Source organism: Bison bison, unplaced genomic scaffold (genome assembly GCF_000754665.1).
Source record: "Bison bison bison isolate TAMUID 2011002044 unplaced genomic scaffold, Bison_UMD1.0 scf7180017864271, whole genome shotgun sequence".
NCBI lineage: Eukaryota > Metazoa > Chordata > Mammalia > Artiodactyla > Bovidae > Bison > Bison bison.
This window is the reverse complement of record NW_011494843.1, coordinates 1221392-1242735: the sequence shown is the minus strand read 5'-3', so window position 1 is coordinate 1242735 and position 21344 is coordinate 1221392. Positions and strand designations below refer to the sequence as shown.

The window sequence follows — 21344 nt, the reverse complement described above, 5'->3', positions numbered from 1 at the left end:
CAAAATGGATTAAAGATATAAATGTAAGACCAGAAACTATAAAACTCCTAGAGGAGAACATAGGCAAAACACTCTCTGACATACATCACAGCAGGATCCTCTATGACCCACCTCCCAGAATATTGGAAATAAAAGCAAAAATAAACAAATGGGACCTAATTAACCTTAAAAGCTTCTGCACATCAAAGGAAACTATTAGCAAGGTAAAAAGACAGCCTTCAGAATGGGAGAAAATATTAGCAAATGAAGCAATGGACAAACAACTAATCTCAAAAATATACAAGCAACTCCTACAGCTCAACTCCAGAAAAATAAACGACCCAATCAAAAAATGGGCCAAAGAACTAAATAGACATTTCTCCAAAGAAGACATACAGATGGCTAACAAACACATGAAAAGATGCTCAACATCACTCATTATCAGAGAAATGCAAATCAAAACCACTATGAGGTACCATTTCACACCAGTCAGAATGGCTGCAATCCAAAAGTCTACAAATAATAAATGCTGGAGAGGGTGTGGAGAAAAGGGAACCCTCTTACACTGTTGGTGGGAATGCAAACTAGTACAGCCACTATGGACAACAGTGTGGAGATTTCTTAAGAATCTGGAAATAGAACTGCCTTATGATCCAGCAATCCCACTGCTGGGCATACACACTGAGGAAACCAGAAGGGAAAGAGACACGTGTACCCCAATGTTCATCGCAGCACTGTTTATAATAGCCAGGACATGGAAGCAACCTAGATGTCCATCAGCAGATGAATGGATAAGAAAGTAGTGGTACATATACACAATGGAGTATTACTCGGCCATTAAAAAGAATACATTTGAATCAGTTCTAATGAGGTGGATGAAACTGGAGCCTATTATACAGAGTGAAGTAAGCCAGAAGGAAAAACACCAATACAGTATACTAACGCATATATATGGAATTTAGAAAGATGGTAACAATAACCCTGTGTACGAGACAGCAAAAGAGACACTGATGTATAGAACAGTCTTATGGACTCTGTGGGAGAGGGAGAGGGTGGGAAGATTTGGGAGAATGGCACTGAAACATGTAAAATATCATGTATGAAATGAGATGCTAGTCCAGGTTCGATGCACGATACTGGATGCTTGGGGCTAGTGCACTGGGACGACCCAGAGGGATAGTATGGGGAGGGAGGAGGGAGGAGGGTTCAGGACGGGAACACATGTATACCTGTGGCGGATTCATTTTGATATTTGGCAAAACTAATACAATTATGTAAAGTTTAAAAATAAAATTAAGAAAAAAAAAACATTATTTACTTAAAGTGTCCTTTCACTTCATATAAGGAGTATATTTCTTCTTATCAGTCTTCTCTGCAAAAACCATCACAATATTGCAAAGTAATTAGCATCCAATTATAAAAATTTTGTTTAAAAGACAAAAAAAGTTAAAATTTTTAGTTTTATGTATAATCAAAGTCTGAACTCTAGTTCTCCCAACACTTACTGTATTTATACCTAGAGTAAAATTTAGCATACTAGAATTGTCCCTGCCAGGTATGCTGAAAGTCACTATAGTGTTAAAAAAAATGACCATTTTATGTGTGCTAAGTCACTTCAGTCGTGTCCAACTCTTTGTGACCCCATGCACTATAAGCTTCCAGGCTCCTCTGTCCATGGGATTCTCTAGGCAAGAATACTGGAGTGAGTTGCTGGGCCCTCCTCCAGTGGATCTTAGCAACTCAGGGATCAAATCCACATCTTTTATGTCTCCTGCATTAGCAGGTAGGTTTTTTACCACTAGCGCCACTTGGGAAGCCCAGACTATATTATACAAAGAAATAATATCTTCATAACTAATATATAACTTTAGTCATTGCTATGATGCTTACCCAAACAGTACAATAAACTAAAGGTCAAATGGCTAATATTTCTAATGTATAAACAATTACATCATTCATAAGGGAAACAGTGTGACAGACATCTTTGAAGATGGCATCCAATGGTTCTCAACTCTTAATGTTTATGTTCCCCTGTAATCTCTCCCTCTTTGAATAGGGTCACCTTTTATAACCAATAATATATTGCAGAAATGACAGAGACTTCTCAGACTAGGTCATGAACAGCTTCTATGGTGTTCTCTTGAATCACTAGCTCTGGGGAAAACCAACTGTCTTATTATAAAGATGTCAAGCAGCCCTATTTAGAGATCTATATAGTGATTAACAGACACCTTCTGTCAGTAATGGTTGCTTCCCTGGTGGCTCAGTGGTAAATAATTCACTTGCCAAGACAGGAGACCTGGGTTTGATCCCTGGGTTGGGAAGATTCCCTGGAGAAGGAAATGACAACCTATTCCAGTATTCTTGCTTGGGAAATCCCATGAACAGAGGAATCTGGTGGGCTGCAGTCCATGGGGTCGCGAGAGAGTTGGACAAAACAATGACTAAACAACAACTTGTCAATAACAGGTACCAGTCTGTGGGGCATGGGACTGAGCCGTCTTAGCAGCTGATCCTCCAGTCCTAGTCAAGCCTTCAGAGGATTAGCAGCAGGTGACATTTGATGGGAACCAGGTGGGAGACCCTGAGCCGTACCCCACTAGGAATTCCACCAGGAATGCTCCTGGATTCCTGACCCAGACATACTGAGATAACAAAAGCTTACTGTTTGAAATTGCTAAATTTGGGGTTGTTACTTAGCAACAGAAAACTAATAATGGCAATGTAAACAAAGGACAGAACATAGGTTGAGAGGCTGACGAAGGTAAAATGTGTCCTGATAGCATCTTTTATATGAGTGCTCTTAGACAAGTTAAGTTTCTTATGTTTTAGTTTTGTCATCAGTAAATTGAAGATAATAAATCATACCTCAGAGAGGTCTGAAGAATAAATGAGACAGAATGTAAAGGTCCTGGGAAGTAATTTATCCCTGGTAATGTTTCTTCCTTGTCTTTAAATTGTGCTTAATTTTGCAGGATCTTTTTTTTTTTTTTAAGTTTTCAAGCAGATTATTCTCAGTGCACAGAAGAGGATTTTACAGGATATGATACAACTATAGGCAAAGATAAGATTAGAGATGATCAGGTATTTCCTCCTATTTGTTTGTGTTTATTTGCTTATATTTATCTGAATGAAAATCTGGCTTTGAAAATCTTGACTTAAGCAAGATGAATTTTTATAAACATCTCTTAAAGTACATGGGCTTCCCAGGTGGTGCCAGGGGTAAAGAATCCACCTGCCTATGCAGGAGCTGCCAGAGACATGAGTTTGATTCCTGGGTCAGGAAGATCCCCTAGAGTAGGAAATGCAACCCACTCTAGTATTCTTGCCTGGAAAATTCCATGGACAGAGGAGCCTGGTGGGCTATGAGGTAGCAGAGAGTTGGGCACAACTGAGCATGTATGTACAAAAGTATATGAACAGAGTAAGTTATTTCTGAATATTTTTCAAGCCTCAAGTATAAAAGGAAATAAAACTAAGAAAACAAAACTTCTCCAGATCTTGTAAAAACTCTGCTCTGTTCCAAGAGAGTCTCTGACAGCCTCATGCTTCTGTTAACAACCTTGAGGTCAAGAAAACAACCCAAAAACATGCTGTATCTGTTTCTTTTCTGTCTAGTTACCTTGACTCCATTATTTCTGTGTCTTTGACTAAACCAACGGAGAAAGTATAAGCGAATGTTTCTATGTTCAGTCTTATTTTGCTAACTGATAAGTTACCTGAAATGCCTTTATCCTGGCATTTAACATTGACTTTTCAAATTATTTTTGATAGATCCCGAGGTCCCATGACCATACTAGGTGTCACAGTATAGACGTTAAATCCATGAACTCCATCTGAATATTTGCAAGACTTCTTGGGTTCAATTTCCAGCTCTGTCATTAACTATAGACTTGTGCAAAGTACTTATTGTAAATACACTGTGCTAGATTTCTCTTCAGCAAGAGGTAAGGATAAAAATATTATCTTTCTATAGGTTTGTTGTGAAAATAAAATGGGTTAATGTTAAATACGAAGTGCTTATCACATAGATAGCTTTTCATTTTGATAAAATAAATCTTTTAAATGTCCTGGGCCCTGAAGGTAGCATGGTAGATGCACTAGTGAGTGTAACAACAATCATTTGACAAGCAGAAGTTTTCTTTCTCTCACTCCCTACACATATTCAAATTTTTTTTTTTTTGTAGTTTTGAGAAGATAGATTTATATATTCTAGTGGTATTTGGATATATCTTCAAATACAACTCTAACAAATGATAAATGTATGCTTCATTCTTAAATAAAATATATATTTGCCTTTGAAAGTGCATTTGATTTTCACAGCTACTAGATTTTTTTCTGTGAATGAGTGTATCAGGGAAGGACTCTGATTGGGGAGAATTAATCAACCTATTTTTGTAGCAGTTCTAAACTCCTCTGAAAAGTTATAGTCCATTTCCCAACTTGGGGAAAAAAACAAAACAAAACAAAACAATGAAGCTACAACTGCAGACACAACTTGGCTCTCTTCTGTCTTTGGTATAGGCCAAGCAAGTGGGGTGAGGGTTGTTGTAGTCTTTTTGACAATGGTCACTGAATTTAGGAAAGTGGAAGAGAGAGATATAGCAAAAAAAAAAAAAAATAGTAGAAATAAAATGGACTTTAACAAAGGAGTTCTCACTTGTGCTACTAAGAATAATCCTGCTCATTAACCTTTCAGAAAGGCATGACACAGTTTCAAAAGTGAATTTGAAAGATATGTAAAATAATTTAAACCACTTTTTAAAAAGTGTGCTTTGTGGAGAACCAGGGATGGGGGAAGGAGTTACAAGGACATCCTAATGGAAGGGGGGCTCTGAGTAGATAGAACTGAGACTCCATTCACCCCTACTTTCACAGATATTATTTAGTGGGTCTTCAAATAGGATTATATTTGAACAAAGGGTTTCATAATTTTCAAAGGATTGAGAACCATGCTTCTAGATGTTTACCTCTATTCATCATCACAAACTGAAAACTTCTTAACCTGGATTATCAGAATCTGAGGAAGGTTATATTGCCAGATTAATCTTGTAGGGTTGGGATAAGGGTGACCACAGATGAGTTTATCTAATTTTAGGTTTATAAAAATATAGGGGAGCTTCCAAAAGCCACCAAGATTTCAAATTAATAAAAGCAATAATTAATTAGCAAAAAAAATTAGAAATTAAGTAGCCCAAATTGTAGAAGAGGTTGCATATAAAATAACTGCAAAAAAATTCTAGGTGAATCCACTATCAGTTATCCAAAACAAATAAGATAGTTATGGGGATATCTTTTATTGTTTTATTGTTAAGGCTGATGTTAAAGGAGAATATTTCCCATAAATCCTCTTTTGATTACAGTTTAAGAAACCAAGTACCTACTCATGTCACATCCATTTTCATCCATTGTGGCAACATCTAAGTTCTTATGTGATTTCACCTGTTTTCTGTTCAGACACTTAGCTGTAATTAGTTATGAGACATGACACTTAATAAACCTCATATGTTTATGTTGAACAGTATGGCATTGCCAATATTTAGCCTTTTTGACTGAAAAAAAATTTAAATTTCATATGGTCCAAACTAACATTTTCTAGCATACATTCCCTCCTTAATTTTGAAGCCATTTAGATGATATCCTCTCCTCTGTATTATATCTTCCATTTAATCCACAGGGGTCCCATTCTTCTTTGTTGGCTTGATAAGAACAGGTGAAGAGGTCTGAATGAGCCCACTGGTTGAAAGTAAAGAGAAAGTCCTTAAGTCTTGTCTTGTCTTGTTCAACAGCTCTTGCTAAGACTTTCAGAAGTGCCTCAAGGGGACAATCATATAGAGCTGATGTTAGAGTAGCCCTAAAATCCCCTTCATTAGTCCTTCAACCATGCAGTTTATCCCTCTACAGTCCCTTTAGTGATAGAATACCTGAAATGCCATATTCTATAAAAACAAAATGTTAAAATGTCTTAAGGGAGAGAGAGGCAGGTAAAAGGGTTAGGCTGATCAAGGAAGCCAGGCAGAGTCAGCGGCTCTGATTGCTTTTGGAGTGCTCTTATGGAAGCTGGGCCCAAGTCCTTTAAGAGCTGGTTTATTTCCCAAGTAAACATGGTTTCCAGAAAGAGCAATGGTGTGCTGGCTCCGAAGGGAGGGGTAGAAATGAAAGGCATCAATGATGGGGGATTTGCTGGCATTTCTGAGATCATATAAACCAAAGTGGACATTTCTTCTGGATGCTATTAGCTACTCATCCCTCCCACGTGGGCCTCTTCGTGCCCCACTGCTAAGAAGGCTGCTAAGAATCATTCAAGCCAGTTAAAGAAACTGCTTAAAGTAAATATCTGAAACACAAACACATTAGCTCAAAGTGCTTGAAACAGAGTAATAATCACAAAGTCCTTACTTCTTTTCCCCTTTGTACCATTCAAAGGCCGGAGGCGGCACACCTGCACCTTCGCATCTTATCAATCCACTGCGTCCGGGGGCCACGGTGCCAGATTTAATTTCCTGAATTGTAGGAGCAACTGAAAAAGAAACAAAGAAAGAAAGAAACTGGTGGGTTAGTTAAAATAATCTTCAACAGAAATATAGCACACATATTTTTATTCCTTCTACATTCAAAGCAGTCTTATGCCTGATAGACCAATGCATCACATTTTCAGTGTTTTATGCTCCTCATATGCGACCAGTCATTTTCAGCTTCATTTTTCAAGTTGGACAATAGACAAATGTTCCTAGGGAGTGCAGTAAATGCAATACATTTTGGCCTTGCTTCCTATTGGAAAAATGGCATTGTTGAGGGGAACACTTCATCTGTACTCCAGTCAAACTACACTTCAATAATAGCTCTCATTCACTGAGTGACGGCTGGGAGCCAGTCATGGTGGCTCCGTGCTTTATGTTCATGATTTCCTCACAGTAATGCTCTAAGCTAGATGGTATTATCCCAATTTTACAAATGTGAGAACTGAAACTCAGAGAGGTTAAATAATTTGTCTGAGGTCACACAGCTACTTAGCTGCAGAGTTTGGATTTCATGTCAGGCATGTTGACCCAAAGTCTGAAGTCTTCCTATTCTGTGTTTTTCCTTACTCCCTATCATGTTAGTGATTTTTTAAAATGTATTTCCTTCTACCTGGAATGCTATCCTTTCTCATTTCCACAGATTCAAGGCCCAAATTTTGGGGTCACCATCTCCTTACTCTTCCTTGCTCTGGCAGGAAATAGCTCTCTTTTTTTCAGAATAGTTTCTCTAAATCTCTCATAACATACACTTTGTGTCTTGTAATGATGGATACACCAGGCTTCCTTGTCAGCTGCCTAAAGGCAGGATAAATATCTGATTTATCTCTGCTTATTCAGAGGTCAAAGCACAGTGCCTGGCACAAAATGATGCTTAAAAATATTCATCATAGCATAGGAGAAGGGAATGGCTACTCACTCCAGTATTCTTGCCTGGAGAATTCCATGGACAGAGGAGACTGGCAGGCTTACAGTCCATGGGGTCACAAAGAGACAGACATGACTGAGGGATTTGCTGGAGAAGGAAAAGGCAACCCACTCCAGTTTTCTTGCCTGGAGAATCCCAGGGACAGAGGAACCTGGTGGGCTGCCATCTCTGGGGTTGCACAGAGTCGGACACAACTGAAGCGACTTAGCAGCAGCATATATGTTTGTATGTATATGTAGATACACACATATATATTGGTTTTATTTTTCTGTGAGAACCCTGAATAATATATGGAGCCAAAGGATGGAAAATTAGATGGGACCTTGAGGGCAATTTTAAGGACTTGGTTTCTACTCTGAATGAGATGGTGAACCACTACAGAGGCGGGGGGGCGGGGAGCATAATCTGGCTTTTGTTTTAAAAGTATCACATCACAGGCTGCTGTGTTGAGAAAAGATTATCATGAAGACAGGATGAAAGCTGCTACAGTAAGTAAGGCAAGTGATGTGGGCAGCTCAGATTATGGTGGTAGCACCTGAGTAGTGGAAAGTTACTGGCTTTGAGGTACGTTGTGAAGTTGGAGCCAATAGGATTTTTTGACAGATGTAAAAAAAAAAAAATTGAGGGTGATTTTATTTGGCTTAGAGTCAGACATGACTGAGCAACTTCACTTTCACTTTTCACTTTCATGCATTGGAGAAGGAAATGGCAACCCACTCCAGTGTTCTTGCCTGGAGAATCCCAGAGACGGGGGAGCCTGGTGGGCTGCCGTCTATGGGGTCGCACGGAGTCAGACACGGCTGAAGTAACTTAGCAGCAGCAGCAGCAGCAGAAGGTTAGAAATACCCATTGACTGAGATGGGTTCAACAGTTAAGTAGATGAGTTTAGGAGTTGTACGTATAAGCCATTTTATTTAAAATATTTTCACTGCCTTTAAAATTCTCCTATTTTTAAATCCTCCTAAATCTGCTTACTCATTTTTACTCCCCCTCTACGGAAATCACTGATTTTTAAAATTTTATTAATAGTTTTGCCTTTTCCAGAATGTTATGTAGTTGGGGTCATATAACATGTTTCATATGTTTCATATTGGCTTGATATTGGCTTCTTTCACTTAGTAATATGCTTTGTTTAAGTTTATTTAAGTTTCCTCCATGTCTTTTCATTTTAGCACTGAATACTATTTCACTGTCTGTATGTACCACAGTTTATTTATCCATCCACCTGCTAAAGAATTTCTTGGTTGCTTTAAGCATTGGCAAACGCATGGAAAGCCACTATAAAAATCCATTTTTCTGTGTGAATGTAAATTTTCGACTCTTTTGGGTAAATACCAAGAAGTACAATTGCTAGATTATAGGATAAGAATATGTTTAGTTTTGTAAGAAACTTACAAACTGCCTTCCAAAGTTTGCATAGCTACCAACTATGTATGAGAATTCCTGTTGTTCCATGTTCTCATCAGCATTTGGAGTTAGTGTTGCACATTTTGTTCATTCTAAGAGGTTTGTAGTGGTATCTCTATTTTAATTTGCATTTCACTAATGACTTACTCCTTGGAGGGAAAGTAATGACCAACCTAGATAGCATATTGAAAAGCAGAGATATTACTTTGCCAACAAAGGTCCATCTAGTCAAGGCTATGGTTTTTCCAGTGGTCATGTATGGATGTGAGAGTTGGACTGTGAAGAAAGCTGAGCACCGAAGAATTGTTGCTTTTGAACTGTGGTGTTGGAGAAGACTCTTGAGAGTCCCTTGGACTGCAAGGAGATCCAACCAGTCCATCCTCAAGGAGATCAGTCCTGGGTGTTCATTGGAGGGACTGATGCTGAAGCTGAAACTCCAGTACTTTGGCCACCTCATGCGAAGAGTTGACTCATTGGAAAAGACTCTGATGCTGGGAGGGATCGGGGACAGGAGGAGAAGGGGATGACAGAGGATGAGATGACTGGATGGCATCACTGACTCGATGGACATGAGTCTGAGTGAACTCCGGGAGTTGGTGATGGACAGGGAGGCCTGGTGTGCTGCAATTCATGGGGTCGCAGAGTCGGACACAACTGAGCAACTGAACTGAACTGAACTGAATGACATGATGTGAAGTGTCTTTTTATGTGCTTATTTGTCATCTATATATCTTCTTTGATCCATTTTTAAATTGAATTGTTTATACTATTTTTATTGAGTTTTAAGTATTCTTTATATATTGTGGATAACAGTCTCTTGTCAGATGCATCTTTTGCAAATATTTTTCTCAGTCTGTGGATTGTCTTTGCATTATCTTGATAGTGTGATTCACAGCCAAAAATTCTAATCAATTTATCAACTTTTTTTTTTCCATGAATTATGCCTTTGGTTTCTAAAAAGTCATCACCAATTGCAAAGTCATCTAGATTTTTCCTATTTTATTTTTCCAGTGTTGTATGCTTCTATTTTGCCATAAATATTTTCTTTTCTACCAGTCTACGTTTAGCATAGTACATATTTCAATAGCACTATGAAAAAGAGTTCAGTATAACAGGAACCTGGAATACGCAAATACTAATTCATTCAGACAAAAGACTTGACTAAGTGTGCACCTTGGATATATTTTAAGTTTCTTTAGAAAGCAATAAAAAGGTACAGAGTTTAATGATTTTTCAATATGTAGTGAATATAAAAACCGTACACCCTCTTCCAACAGAACATTGCCTTTCCTTTTGAAAATGCCTGAGCAGATTAATCATTTTCTGTTAAGGGTAATATTTTACTTTGAATTTCTAGCACCTCTATTTCTCTGTGGTATTTTTATTTTTAATACTAGGCTCAATTAGAAAGATATTTGCAAAGAAATATTTTTATAAATGTTTTGTGGATAACTTGGCAAAAATAATTTTGAGAAGTTTGAATAAGAAAATGAAAGAATATACATAAGCACATTTATATATACACAAATACAAACACATACATACTCTCTAATTCAACATGAAGAACCATTTAATAAGTTTTAACTTTGTTAGGTAAGATGCACATCCCCCCTTATAAGGCAATAACAATACAAAAGATATCTATAAATAACAACCCCTTATGTCAATTATTATGACACTGTTTTGCTTGTAAGAAATATAGGTAAGATTGTATTTTCACTCTGTTTTCACAGACTTTCATGTATTTCTCTCTCTGTCACACTATGAGGCCATAATCTTTTATGATATCCAACTATTATTGAAGATGAAATAACATATGCAACAGGAGATCCATCACAAGTTTCTATTGAAAACCTAGCTAGTTCAGTTACTCCCTTGTCTGTCAAGGGGGCCATGACTCATTACAACCAAAACCATGAAATCCGGAACATGGCCTGAAAACCCAGGCATAATGAACCTAAATAAAAATCTAATTTGTCATTAAAAGCCTTTTATGCAGTACAGTGTGCATATGGCTCAACACTTGGTAAACATACAAGTTAAAGGGACATGATCATGTTGTCTAGAGGGTTCACGGGCTGCTGAAATGGACACTGAAAAACAGAAAGATACTAAAACAGCATATGGAAGCCTAGATAAAAAATGAAATAGGAATTAACACTGTGAGTAAGAAAAGGTCCTGAGAGTGTTTTATGTGTTAGAGAATTAAAGGGCCATGGGGTGTAAGTAATCAATATAGAGAGGGAAGTCTCAAATACATTTCATTCTGAGGCTAAAATTATAAACTTGAACTTGAAAACTGTATTGATTTTTCTTTGGGACATGAATGAACCCTTATGCATATTATTCTGCCTTTTTTGAAAATGACTGTACAAGAGGAAGTAGATCCACCCCTTTATTTATTCTTCATTCCTTCATCAACTCAACAGGTACTTTTTATTGAAGACTACATTAATAAAAAATATAACATCCCTGGCCTCATAAGACTAAGATTCTTGAGTTTGTATGTATGCATACATGTACATGAATGTGCAAACAGTAAATAAACAGTAAGGGAGTGATACAAACTAAGATGGAAATTGAGCAAGATGAAAGAAAAAGGAATGCAGGTGGGTTCTTTTATGTGGTGAAGTTACAGAGCTATTTATTGATAAAGAAGAGAATTTGAGCAGAGAAGTAAACGATGTGAGGAAAGAAATCATGTGGTTTTCTATAGAAAATTATTAAAATAAAAGAAAAAAAGAAAACTCAAAGACCCTGAGGGGAAATCATTGAGGTAGAAACATGCTTAACAGGTTTGAGAAGCAGCAAAACAGTCAATGTGACTTGAGCAGATTAAGTGAACAGAAGAATCCAGAAGAGAAGGTTGGATAGGCAGCTGGAACCCAGATTCGGAGGGTCTTGGAGCTGATGGTAAAGCCTTTGAATTTTATTCTAAGATGAGGTTGTGGAGATTTTGAGCAGATGTATGATATGAGTTGATTAACATTTTATACAGATTTTTGGCCACTGTGTGGAACATGGTCTGCATAGAGGCAGGAGAGGAAACTGGCAGAACGGCTAGAAGCCTGTTGTAGTAATCTTTAGGATGATGAGAAAATCATTGGCCAATCCATAGAAAAGGCAAGAATTGAGAGAAAATTTAATTAAATAGATCATTGGTCACATTGGACTTGAGTCAACTCATTTTAGTTAACTGGCAGTGAGAAGACATGTTTAGTAAAATTCCAAGTTTACACCATTCTGAATCCTATTACTTTGTATAAATAAGAGTTCTGTGGTCACTGAAATGTCTAATCAAACCCAATAGTTTTCTTTTCTAGAGCATATCTCAGAGACTGTGACGCTCATGTATTCCTTGTGAATCTCACAGTATGGAGCTTTTCCAAATTTATGAGACCACAGAATTACAGAGCATTTTATACTGAGTTCTTGAGGGCCAAATATTTTGTGGGGCATATTCTGGGTATTTTGGATAGTTGGAGAAGTAGATGTCTAAGGTCTATTGCACATCCTCTGTTATGTGATACATGACTTTTCATCACTGCTTTAACTAACTGCTGTGTGCTCATGAGCTATAAGGTACTAACGAGTTTTATGTGATGTAATTATTTGCATCAGAAGGATATGGCCACTTTTTTGGCCAGAAATATATACCTCACAACAATTATGGCTAATTACATCTCTAACTGGAGCTATAACAATGCATTTTATGTGTGATCAGTAAAGTTGTACAAAGCACTGTTTCCCCTGAAATGTTCCATGTTTTAGGAAATCATCTTGGGGCTCTTCCTAGAAAAGACAATCAAATGATAAAATCTGAGTAGTTGCTCCCAGAGCTTATTTCTTTCCCCATCATACTGTGTTGTTCTGTGAACTTCGGTCCTGGAATAGAAGTGGGAGTAGGAGTGTAAACATGTGCATACACAAGCATTTTTATTTCTGGAACTGTTTTCTTTTTTTCTTTCTATGGAAATATATTTGTTGTTGTTGCTGTTCTAGTCAAACGTAACTTTTTAAATTACACCAACGTGGCAAAGAAGGTGATTACTTGGATTCCTCGAATTCATGAGTACAGTGGCATCCTCGGGAATAGACTGATTCCTTTGCAATGCTGAAATTAGGCATCCTACCCTTGTATCAAATTGTATATGGCTATAAATTGAAGCAATTGCATAGTGAACAAAAAACTCAGTTTCAGATGAATGTTATTAGACAAATGCAGGAAACAGCAAAGAACAGATGATGAGGAAGACCAGCAGTGAAAGGGTCAAGAAGGGATATTTAACACCTGTGTGATTAGATGTTCATAGAAAAGGAGTCTTCCCTTTTCATTTACTCAGTGGGATATTTCCTGTCATTGTTTAGCCAGTCATTTCAGGATGAAGATAATTAAAGGTTCTTTACCCAAAACTCCAGGCTCTGCAGGTGCAAGCAACAGAACCTCTGCACTTGGCACCCAACAAGCCTAATCAAGATTCAAGCTTTCTTAGTTACATGACAATAGCCACAAAGACCTTCCTCTCTTACCATCCTGATTGGGAAGTTTGGTTTTGTACAAAGTCTTATTACAAAAAGTGAGTGAATCAGAGAGTTACTTTAATAGCCTTAGTGAAGTGAGTTAGCTGCAGTGAAACTTTATAATTTCAAAGGTGTTTGATCACCACCCTGCCTCCTCAAAATGATGGACAATGATAAAGGTACTATGATGAATAATTAAAACAATAAAGAAGAGTGAGGGGTAGTAATAAGAAGTAAATCATGAAGAAATTCATCCTAGAGAAGCTACATAGGAAAACACTGTGGTAAATAAGCATGTTGACCTTGGTCTAGATTCTGAACTTTGTGAACTACACTATGGCACACTTGGTCAAATGGACAGTTTCTGAAAAAAATAAAATAAGGTTTTATCATCTAACAGAGAACACACGATGTAAAAGATGTGCTTGCTCAATATACTACTGCTACAAATGGGGATGATGATAGTTGAAAACTTTCTTTCCTGAAGATAAGATGAAACTCAGGGTAGGAAACCTGAAAATCTTTCTAAGGTTTCCATAGATCTCACAGAAATGTATCACAAGGTCAATAAACCCTATCAATGAAGTACATGTGTCCTTATTTCAGTGACTAATTTTATTTTAAAGAAAGATAAGAACTCTATGTTATTACTTAGATAAAATTTTAAAATATTTATCTAACTGGACTTCTTAAAAATCAAAATACTGTAATATAGACATAGTCTTCATGACTCATGGCATAAAGAACTTTCACATTGAATTACACCTCTGGTAAGCTCTCACAGAGAATGAAAATAATCCAATGTGTAAGGTATTTTCTGCTTCGTCAAGACCTTAAACATTTACACAGTGGCAACATACTGTAGTATTAATAAAAAGGCCCATTTTGTTTTCATAAAAGACACCACTTTTTGTCAAGCAAAAGTGGTTCTAAAATTCACCATCTTAGTTAACCCTTCTAAACTTCAGTTTTTGCATCTGAAAAGTATATAGGATTGCTGTATAGGCAATATAAAACACTTCATGGAGCATGCTTATAATGCTCTGTGCTGAGTTAGAAGTCAATAAAACTTGTCTATTATTAAACAGGAATTATTGAAAATGAATAGGGTATCACAGCTCTATTCTCTTTATTTTATTTTATTGTTTTTTTTTTTGTTTTTTTTTAAATTTTATTTTATTTTAAAACTTTACATCTTTAAGAGCATAGAATGATAAATCAGATATGGATAGAAAGGAAACTGAGTTTTCTTTCTTTTTTTTTTAATCATTGTCTTGGTACAGCAAGCATGTGATTAATTCAAAGATAAACTTATACATCAAGTTTACTCTCCAGAAGTCCATCAATATCTTGCTTTTTTTATTTACTGTAATTAACCAAGGGCAAATTCATTGTTAACATATTTATAGTAGACTTAGTTTCCTGTCTCACTGACCAAGAAGTAAGAGGCTTGATTCAACAATGTGACAGAACATTAAAAGTGCATGGAACACATAGGTGTCCCTTCTAGAAAGATGTGCGATTGTGGAGGTATGTCATGTGTTAGGGCATATACAAGATCAGTATACTAATTCAGTTAAGCAAATGATGAGATCATTGTCTCTTTGAAAAGAATGACAATGATAATAATTTTGCATGTAAACTAAACTTCAATATTTGATATTCATTATAACAGTGTATTAAGCTGTGATCTCTAATTCCCTTATGTTCACACAGATGTGTAAAAAGAAAAATATTTTATAAAAAAAAATAAGAGCTAAGATATATGTGTGTATTAAGTCAGATTTTAGGGGCATTGGTGAAGGTCCTAGAACTGGTCCCATACACTCTCAAAAAAATCTGTGCGTTGTTTGAAATTACAACATAAGGGATTATTTTTCTAAACTCATGATTTAACTCTATTATAACATTTAATCATTTTAAGATAGTTAAATATACTTAAGTTTTCATTAGTCACATATATTGTGGTATGAATGATCTGATATTGTGTTGATTATGAATGTGCATCTGTGAGAAGCCATTTGAGGATGGAAAGTTATGTTATTTGTGACTCATGAAGAAGTAAATAAAAGAACAGGAAAGAAAGGGTTATATAATGAGTTTGCTTGTGATTAGGCAGAATTCATTCATATCATGCTTTGGCAAGGGTCAGCACTACTGAAATTACAGCTTGAAGTAGCTGTCCCCTTGTAGTCAGCAATGCTCACTCCAGTGATGCATCCACTGTAAAATATGTCTGAGATTTATTGGGCCACCAGCTGTATCAATAGGAATTAAATGGTTCACTGTTTTCCTAGCTGTTCACCAAACTTTCTTTCTTTAGATTTTATTCATGATTTGCTCTCTTTTCTGTTGTCAGTAATGGTGAATTATAGCTGTATGTGATTGATTTGAGTACACTGAACAAGTCTGCAAGAATTGTGAAGTGGGATTCTCCAAAGACATCTTGATTCTTAGCACATAAGATCTTGTAACAAAAGTTGCCCATCAGTGCAAATGTTCAAATTCTTAAACATTTGAATATGTTCTTTACATATTGAAGCTATTATAAGTTTCTGTTCAGTTCAGTTCAGTTCAGTTGCTCAGTTGTGTCCGACTCTTTGTGACCCCATGAATTGCAGCACGCCAGGCCTCCCTTTCCATCACCAACTCCCAGAGTTCACTCAAACTCAAGTCCATCGAGTCAGTGATGCCATCCAGCCATCTCATCCTCTATTGTCCCCTTCTGCTCCTGCCCCCAATCCCTTCCAGCATCAGAGTCTTTTCCAATGAGTCAACTCTTCGCATGAGGTGGCCAAAGTACGAGTTTCAGCTTTAGTATCAGTCCTTCCAAAGAACACTCAGGAGTGAGCTCCTTTAGAATAGATTGGTTGGACCTCCTTGCAGTCCAAGGGACTCTCAAGAGTCTTCTCCAACACCATAGTTCAAAAGCATCAATTCTTCGGCACTCAGCTTTCTTCACAGTCCAACTCTCACATCCATACATGACCACTGGAAAAACCATAGCCTTGACTAGACGGACCTTTGCTGGCAAAGTAATGTCTCTGCTTTTGAATATGCTATCTATTTTGGTCATAACTTTCCTTCCAAGGAGTAAGCATCTTTTAATTTCATGGCTGCAGTCACCATCTGGAGTGATTTTGGAGCCCCCCAAAATTATGTTTACTGCTATAAAAATTACTTTTTAGTGAATCCCTCCAAATAAAGATTAGAATAATTGAGATGCTTTCTTTAGATTACCTGTAAAATATGAAAATATCCTTGGGATTATTTTTCTGATGGGGAAATGTTTTCTATTTGCATTAATTAATCAGTTTAATAAGTTGTTTACATTTTAATTATGCTTATGCTTTAAGTCATGGTACACTTTTAAAGATTAATATTGATCTCTCAAAATGTGAATAAGGTAAACATATATAAATTTAAGGTTTTTGCAATAAATCAATATAAAATAAATGATAACAATAAAGATATAATCTGTAATAGGTGGTGATAACATTGATGGAATCTTTCCTTAGGTTAATTTTTAATCTGTTGATATTTCTCTCTGGCCTCAGGGCCAGATTCCTCTGAAAGTTCCTTAGTTGACTGAATGGTTTATTATTTCTTCTTGTTTCTGTGGCCTTCAATAATCTTAAAATAGCACATTTAAAAAGTTGATTAAAATTCAGTTATTAAAATTGTTTAATTCTGAGAAATGAATAATTCATATTGCTAATATATTCTAAGGAATTACTTTCCAAACACACTGTCTTGGAGGGAATGAAAAGAAAGCCTTTGAGTAGCTAGAAAAAAGGGAGGGGATTACAGAAAAAGTGCTAAGATTTACATTACAGAAATCTAGTCGTAAACTACCCATTTTTTTCCCCCTGCTTACTGCCCTCAAATGCATGAAGAAGGTTAGAGGTTTAGCAAAACTATAGGAAACATGTTAAATTAATGACATTTTCCACAACTATAGGCACAGATTCTCTAGTAAGAAGGTGAACATTAAACTGAATTGCTTCTCCCTTTCCGTTTACCTTGAGGTGTCAATAAGCTGTACTCTCAGACCTGTATTCTCAGACCTGGAAGCTGTCCTGTTATAGTATTTCTACATGGTTCAAAGAGCAAAGCAACAGAAGTCATAACTATGAAATGGACATGCTTTATCCAGACTTGCCATGGACTTTGAACATGGAGGACAACAATCTAGCAAGAAGTGATACTAGTTTTAGAATTGAGAGGTAATTTTTCTTCCTATCTGAAAAACACAGTCTTGGACACTTCTATTTAAGGATAATGAAAGCTAAATCAGAGCAAACACAGTAGGTAGCTAAGACCAAAAGAAAAGAAGACATAAAGTGGGAGAGACATTTCACTACAAATATTGTGTCTTAAAGAAATTGAAAGATGTGGAAAGGAGGGATAGTAGAAAACCTGTAATTTTAAGAAACAATAGCAAAGGTTTATTTGGGACTAAGAATGTTTTAAAAGGGGGAAAAAAAGTCATCCTTCCTGAAATGATTAAATAAAATGTGGTTTGAGAAGAGTCTGCTTAACAGCAAAAGAAATTTGACAACTGATGGGTTTGTCAAGAAAGGAGAAGTCTGACTAACAAATAAATTCCATGTCAGCAACACCAGAACATGAATAAATTATTAGCAAAATCTTCAGGCTCTTTCCTCTTCTGCTCAGAAATAAAAATAAACATGTGCAGCCGATATCCTCCTTATAATCTCAATCTTATTTAGTGCCTCTTAAGTCAAAATCACTAGATTCCTCACTCTTTACTGCTCTCATCTTGCAAAACTTATCTATGCATTTGATTAACAGTTACTACTACCAGATCATCAATGTCATTGCAAAATATTTACAAGTCTTGAGAGACTCAGTAATATTGTAGGTTCTTCCTTTAAAATGCATTTTATCACTCCTCACTGAAGAACTATGGACAGAAGTTCATAATATTGTACAGGGGGCAGTGATTAAAACCATCCCCAAGTAAAGGAAATGCAAAAAGGCAAAACGGTTGTCTGAGGATTCCTTAAAAATAGCTGAGAAAAGAAGAGAAGCAAAAGGCAAAGGGGAAAAGGAAAGATACATCCATCTGAATGTAGAGTTCCAAAGAATAGCAAGGAGAGATAAGAAAGCTTTCCTCAGAGATCAATGCAAAGAAATGGAGGAAAACAATAGAAGAGAAAAGACTAGAGATCTCTTCAAGAAAATGAGAGATACCAAGGGAATATTTCATGCAAAGATTGGCTCAATAAAGGACAGAAACAGTATGGACCTAACAAAAGCAGAAGATATTAAGAAAAGGTAGCAAGAATACACAGAACTATACAAAAAAGATCTTAATGACTCAGAAAACCATGATGGTTTGAACACCCACCTAGACCCAGACATCCTGGAATGTGAAGTCAAGTGGGCCTTAGGGGGCATCATTACAAACAAAGCAAGTGGAGGTGCTGGAATTCCAGCTGAGCTTTTTCAAATTCTAAAAGAAGAAGCTGTGAAGGTGCTGCACCCAATTATGCCAACAAATTTGGAAAATTCAGCAGTGGCCACAGGACTGGAAAAGTCAGTTTTTATTCCAATCCCAAAGAAAGGCAAAGCCAAAGTATGTTCAGCTATTACACAACTGTACTCATCTCACACACTAGCAAATTAATGCTCAAAATTCTCTGAGCTAGGCTTCCATGGTAGGTGAACCAAGGACTCCCAGATGTTCAAGCTGGTTTTAGAAAAGGCAAAGGAACCACAGAACAAGTTGCCAACACCCATTGGATCATTGAAAAAGCAAGAGAATTTCAGAAGAACATCTGCTTCATTGACTAACCTAAAGTCTTTGACTGTATGGATCACAGCAAACTGTGGAAAATTCCTAAAGAGATGGGAATACCAGATCACCTTACCTGCCTCCTGATAAACCTGTATTCAGGTCAAGAAGCAGTAGTTAGAACTGGACATGGAACAACAGACTGGTTCCAAATTGGGAGAGGAGTAGGTCAAGGCTGTATATTGTCACCCTGCTTATTTAGCATATATGCAGAGTACATCATGCAAAATGCCAGGCTGGATGAAGCACAAGCAGGAATCAAGACTGCCAGGAGAAATATCAATAACCTCAGATATGCAGATGGCACCACCCTTATGGGAGAAAGCCAAGAGGAAATAAGAGCCTCTTGATGAAAGTGAAAGAGAGTGAAAAAGTTGGCTTAAAACTCAACAATCAGAAGACTAATATCATGGTATCCAGTCCCCTCACTTCATGGCAAATAGATGGGGAAGCAAGGGAAACAGTGACAGACTTTATTTTCTCAGGCTCCGAAATCATTGCAGATGGTGACTGCAGCCATGAAATTAAAAGATGTGCTCTCCTTGGAAGAAGCTATGACCAACCTAGACAGCATATTAAAAAACAGAGGTATTACTTTGCAGACAAAGGTCTGTATAGGCTAAGCTATGATTTTTTCAGTAGTCATGTGGATGTGAGAGTTGGACTATAAAGAAAGCTTAGTGCTGAAGAATTGATGCCTTTAACTGTGGTGTTGGAGAAGACTCCAGAGTCCCTTGGACTGCAAGGAGGTCAAACTAATCACTTCTAAAGAAAATTAACCCTGAATATTTACTGGAAGGACTGATGCTGAAGCTGAAGCTCCAATACTTTGACCATGATGGGAATAACTCACTCATTAGAAAAGACCCTGATGCTTGGAAAGATTGAAGGGAGGAGGAGAAAGGGACAACAGAAGATAAGATGGTTGGACTGTATCATGGACTGGATGGACACGAGTTTGAGCAAGCTCTAGGAACTGGTGACGGACAGGGAAGCCTAATGTGCTGTAGTCCATAGGGTCGCAGAGTCAGACATGACTGAGTGACTGCACTGATCACTCTTCTCCACCCCATAAGTGTTAATATCATCACTAACATCACGCTACTACAAGACAAGTTTGTTGTTGTTCCAGAATCGTGTCTGACTCTTTTTGACCCAGTGGATTGCAGCCTACCAGGCCCCTCTGTTCATGAGATTTCCTAGGCAAGAATACTGGAGTGGATTGCCATTTCCTTCTTCAGAGGATCTTCCCAACTCAGGGATTGAATCTGAGTCTCCTGTTTGGCAGGCAGATTCTTTACCGCTGAGCCACCAGGGAGGCCAACAAGCTAAATTTACCTCTTGCCTAATATATTGCAAGTATCCCAACAGGCCCCCTGTTTCTGCCCTTGCTCTTCCATAGGCCATTCTCTATATAACTTATGTTTTTTCACCCCTTTACACTTAGTTAGAGGGGCTTGCCACGTGGTGCTAGTGGTAAAGAACCCACCTGCCAATGTAGGAGACATAAGAGACATGGGTTCGATTCCTGGGTCAGGAAGATCCTCTGGAGGAGGGCATGGCAACCTACTCTGATTTTTTGCCTGGAAAATTCTATGGATGGGGAGCGTGGTGGGCTACAGTCCATAGAGTCACAGTAAGTCGGACATGACTGAAGTGACTCAGAATGCAGGCACTCATACTTATTTAGATGAATATTTATATGTATATAATGTATATTATATTATGATCAGTTTAGTTCAGTTCAGTCACTCAGTCGTGTCTGATTCTTTGCGACCCCATGAATTGTAGCACACCAGGCCTCCCTGTCCATCACCAACTCCCAGAGTTCACTCAAACTCACATCCATCGAGTCAGTGATGCCATCCAGCCATCTCATCCTCTGTCATCCCCTTTTTCTCCTGCCTCCAATCCCTCCCAGCATCAGAGTCTTTTCCAATGAGTCAACTCTTCGCATGAGGTGGCCAAAGTATTGGAGTTTCAGCTTTAGCATCAGTCCTTCCAAAGAATACCCAGGACTGATCTCCTTTAGAATGGACTGGTTGGATCTCCTTGCAGTCCAAGGGACTCTCAAGAGTCTTCTCCAACACCACAGTTGAAAAGCATCAATTCTTCGGCACTCAGCCTTTTTCACAGTCCAACTCTCACATCCATACATGACCACTGGAAA

At 37.4% G+C, this 21344-nt stretch overlaps 1 protein-coding gene across 1 annotated transcript in view; it reads right to left on the bottom strand.

Annotated features, from left to right (window-relative positions):
* NEGR1 (neuronal growth regulator 1) overlaps nucleotides 1–21344 on the bottom strand; it is a 1042362-nt gene that overhangs the window by 238778 nt on the left and 782240 nt on the right. Inside the window, exon 5 of the mRNA XM_010848743.1 lies at nucleotides 6379–6499. Coding sequence (XP_010847045.1) covers nucleotides 6379–6499 — 121 coding nt within the window. The remainder of the gene's footprint in view (nucleotides 1–6378; nucleotides 6500–21344) is intronic.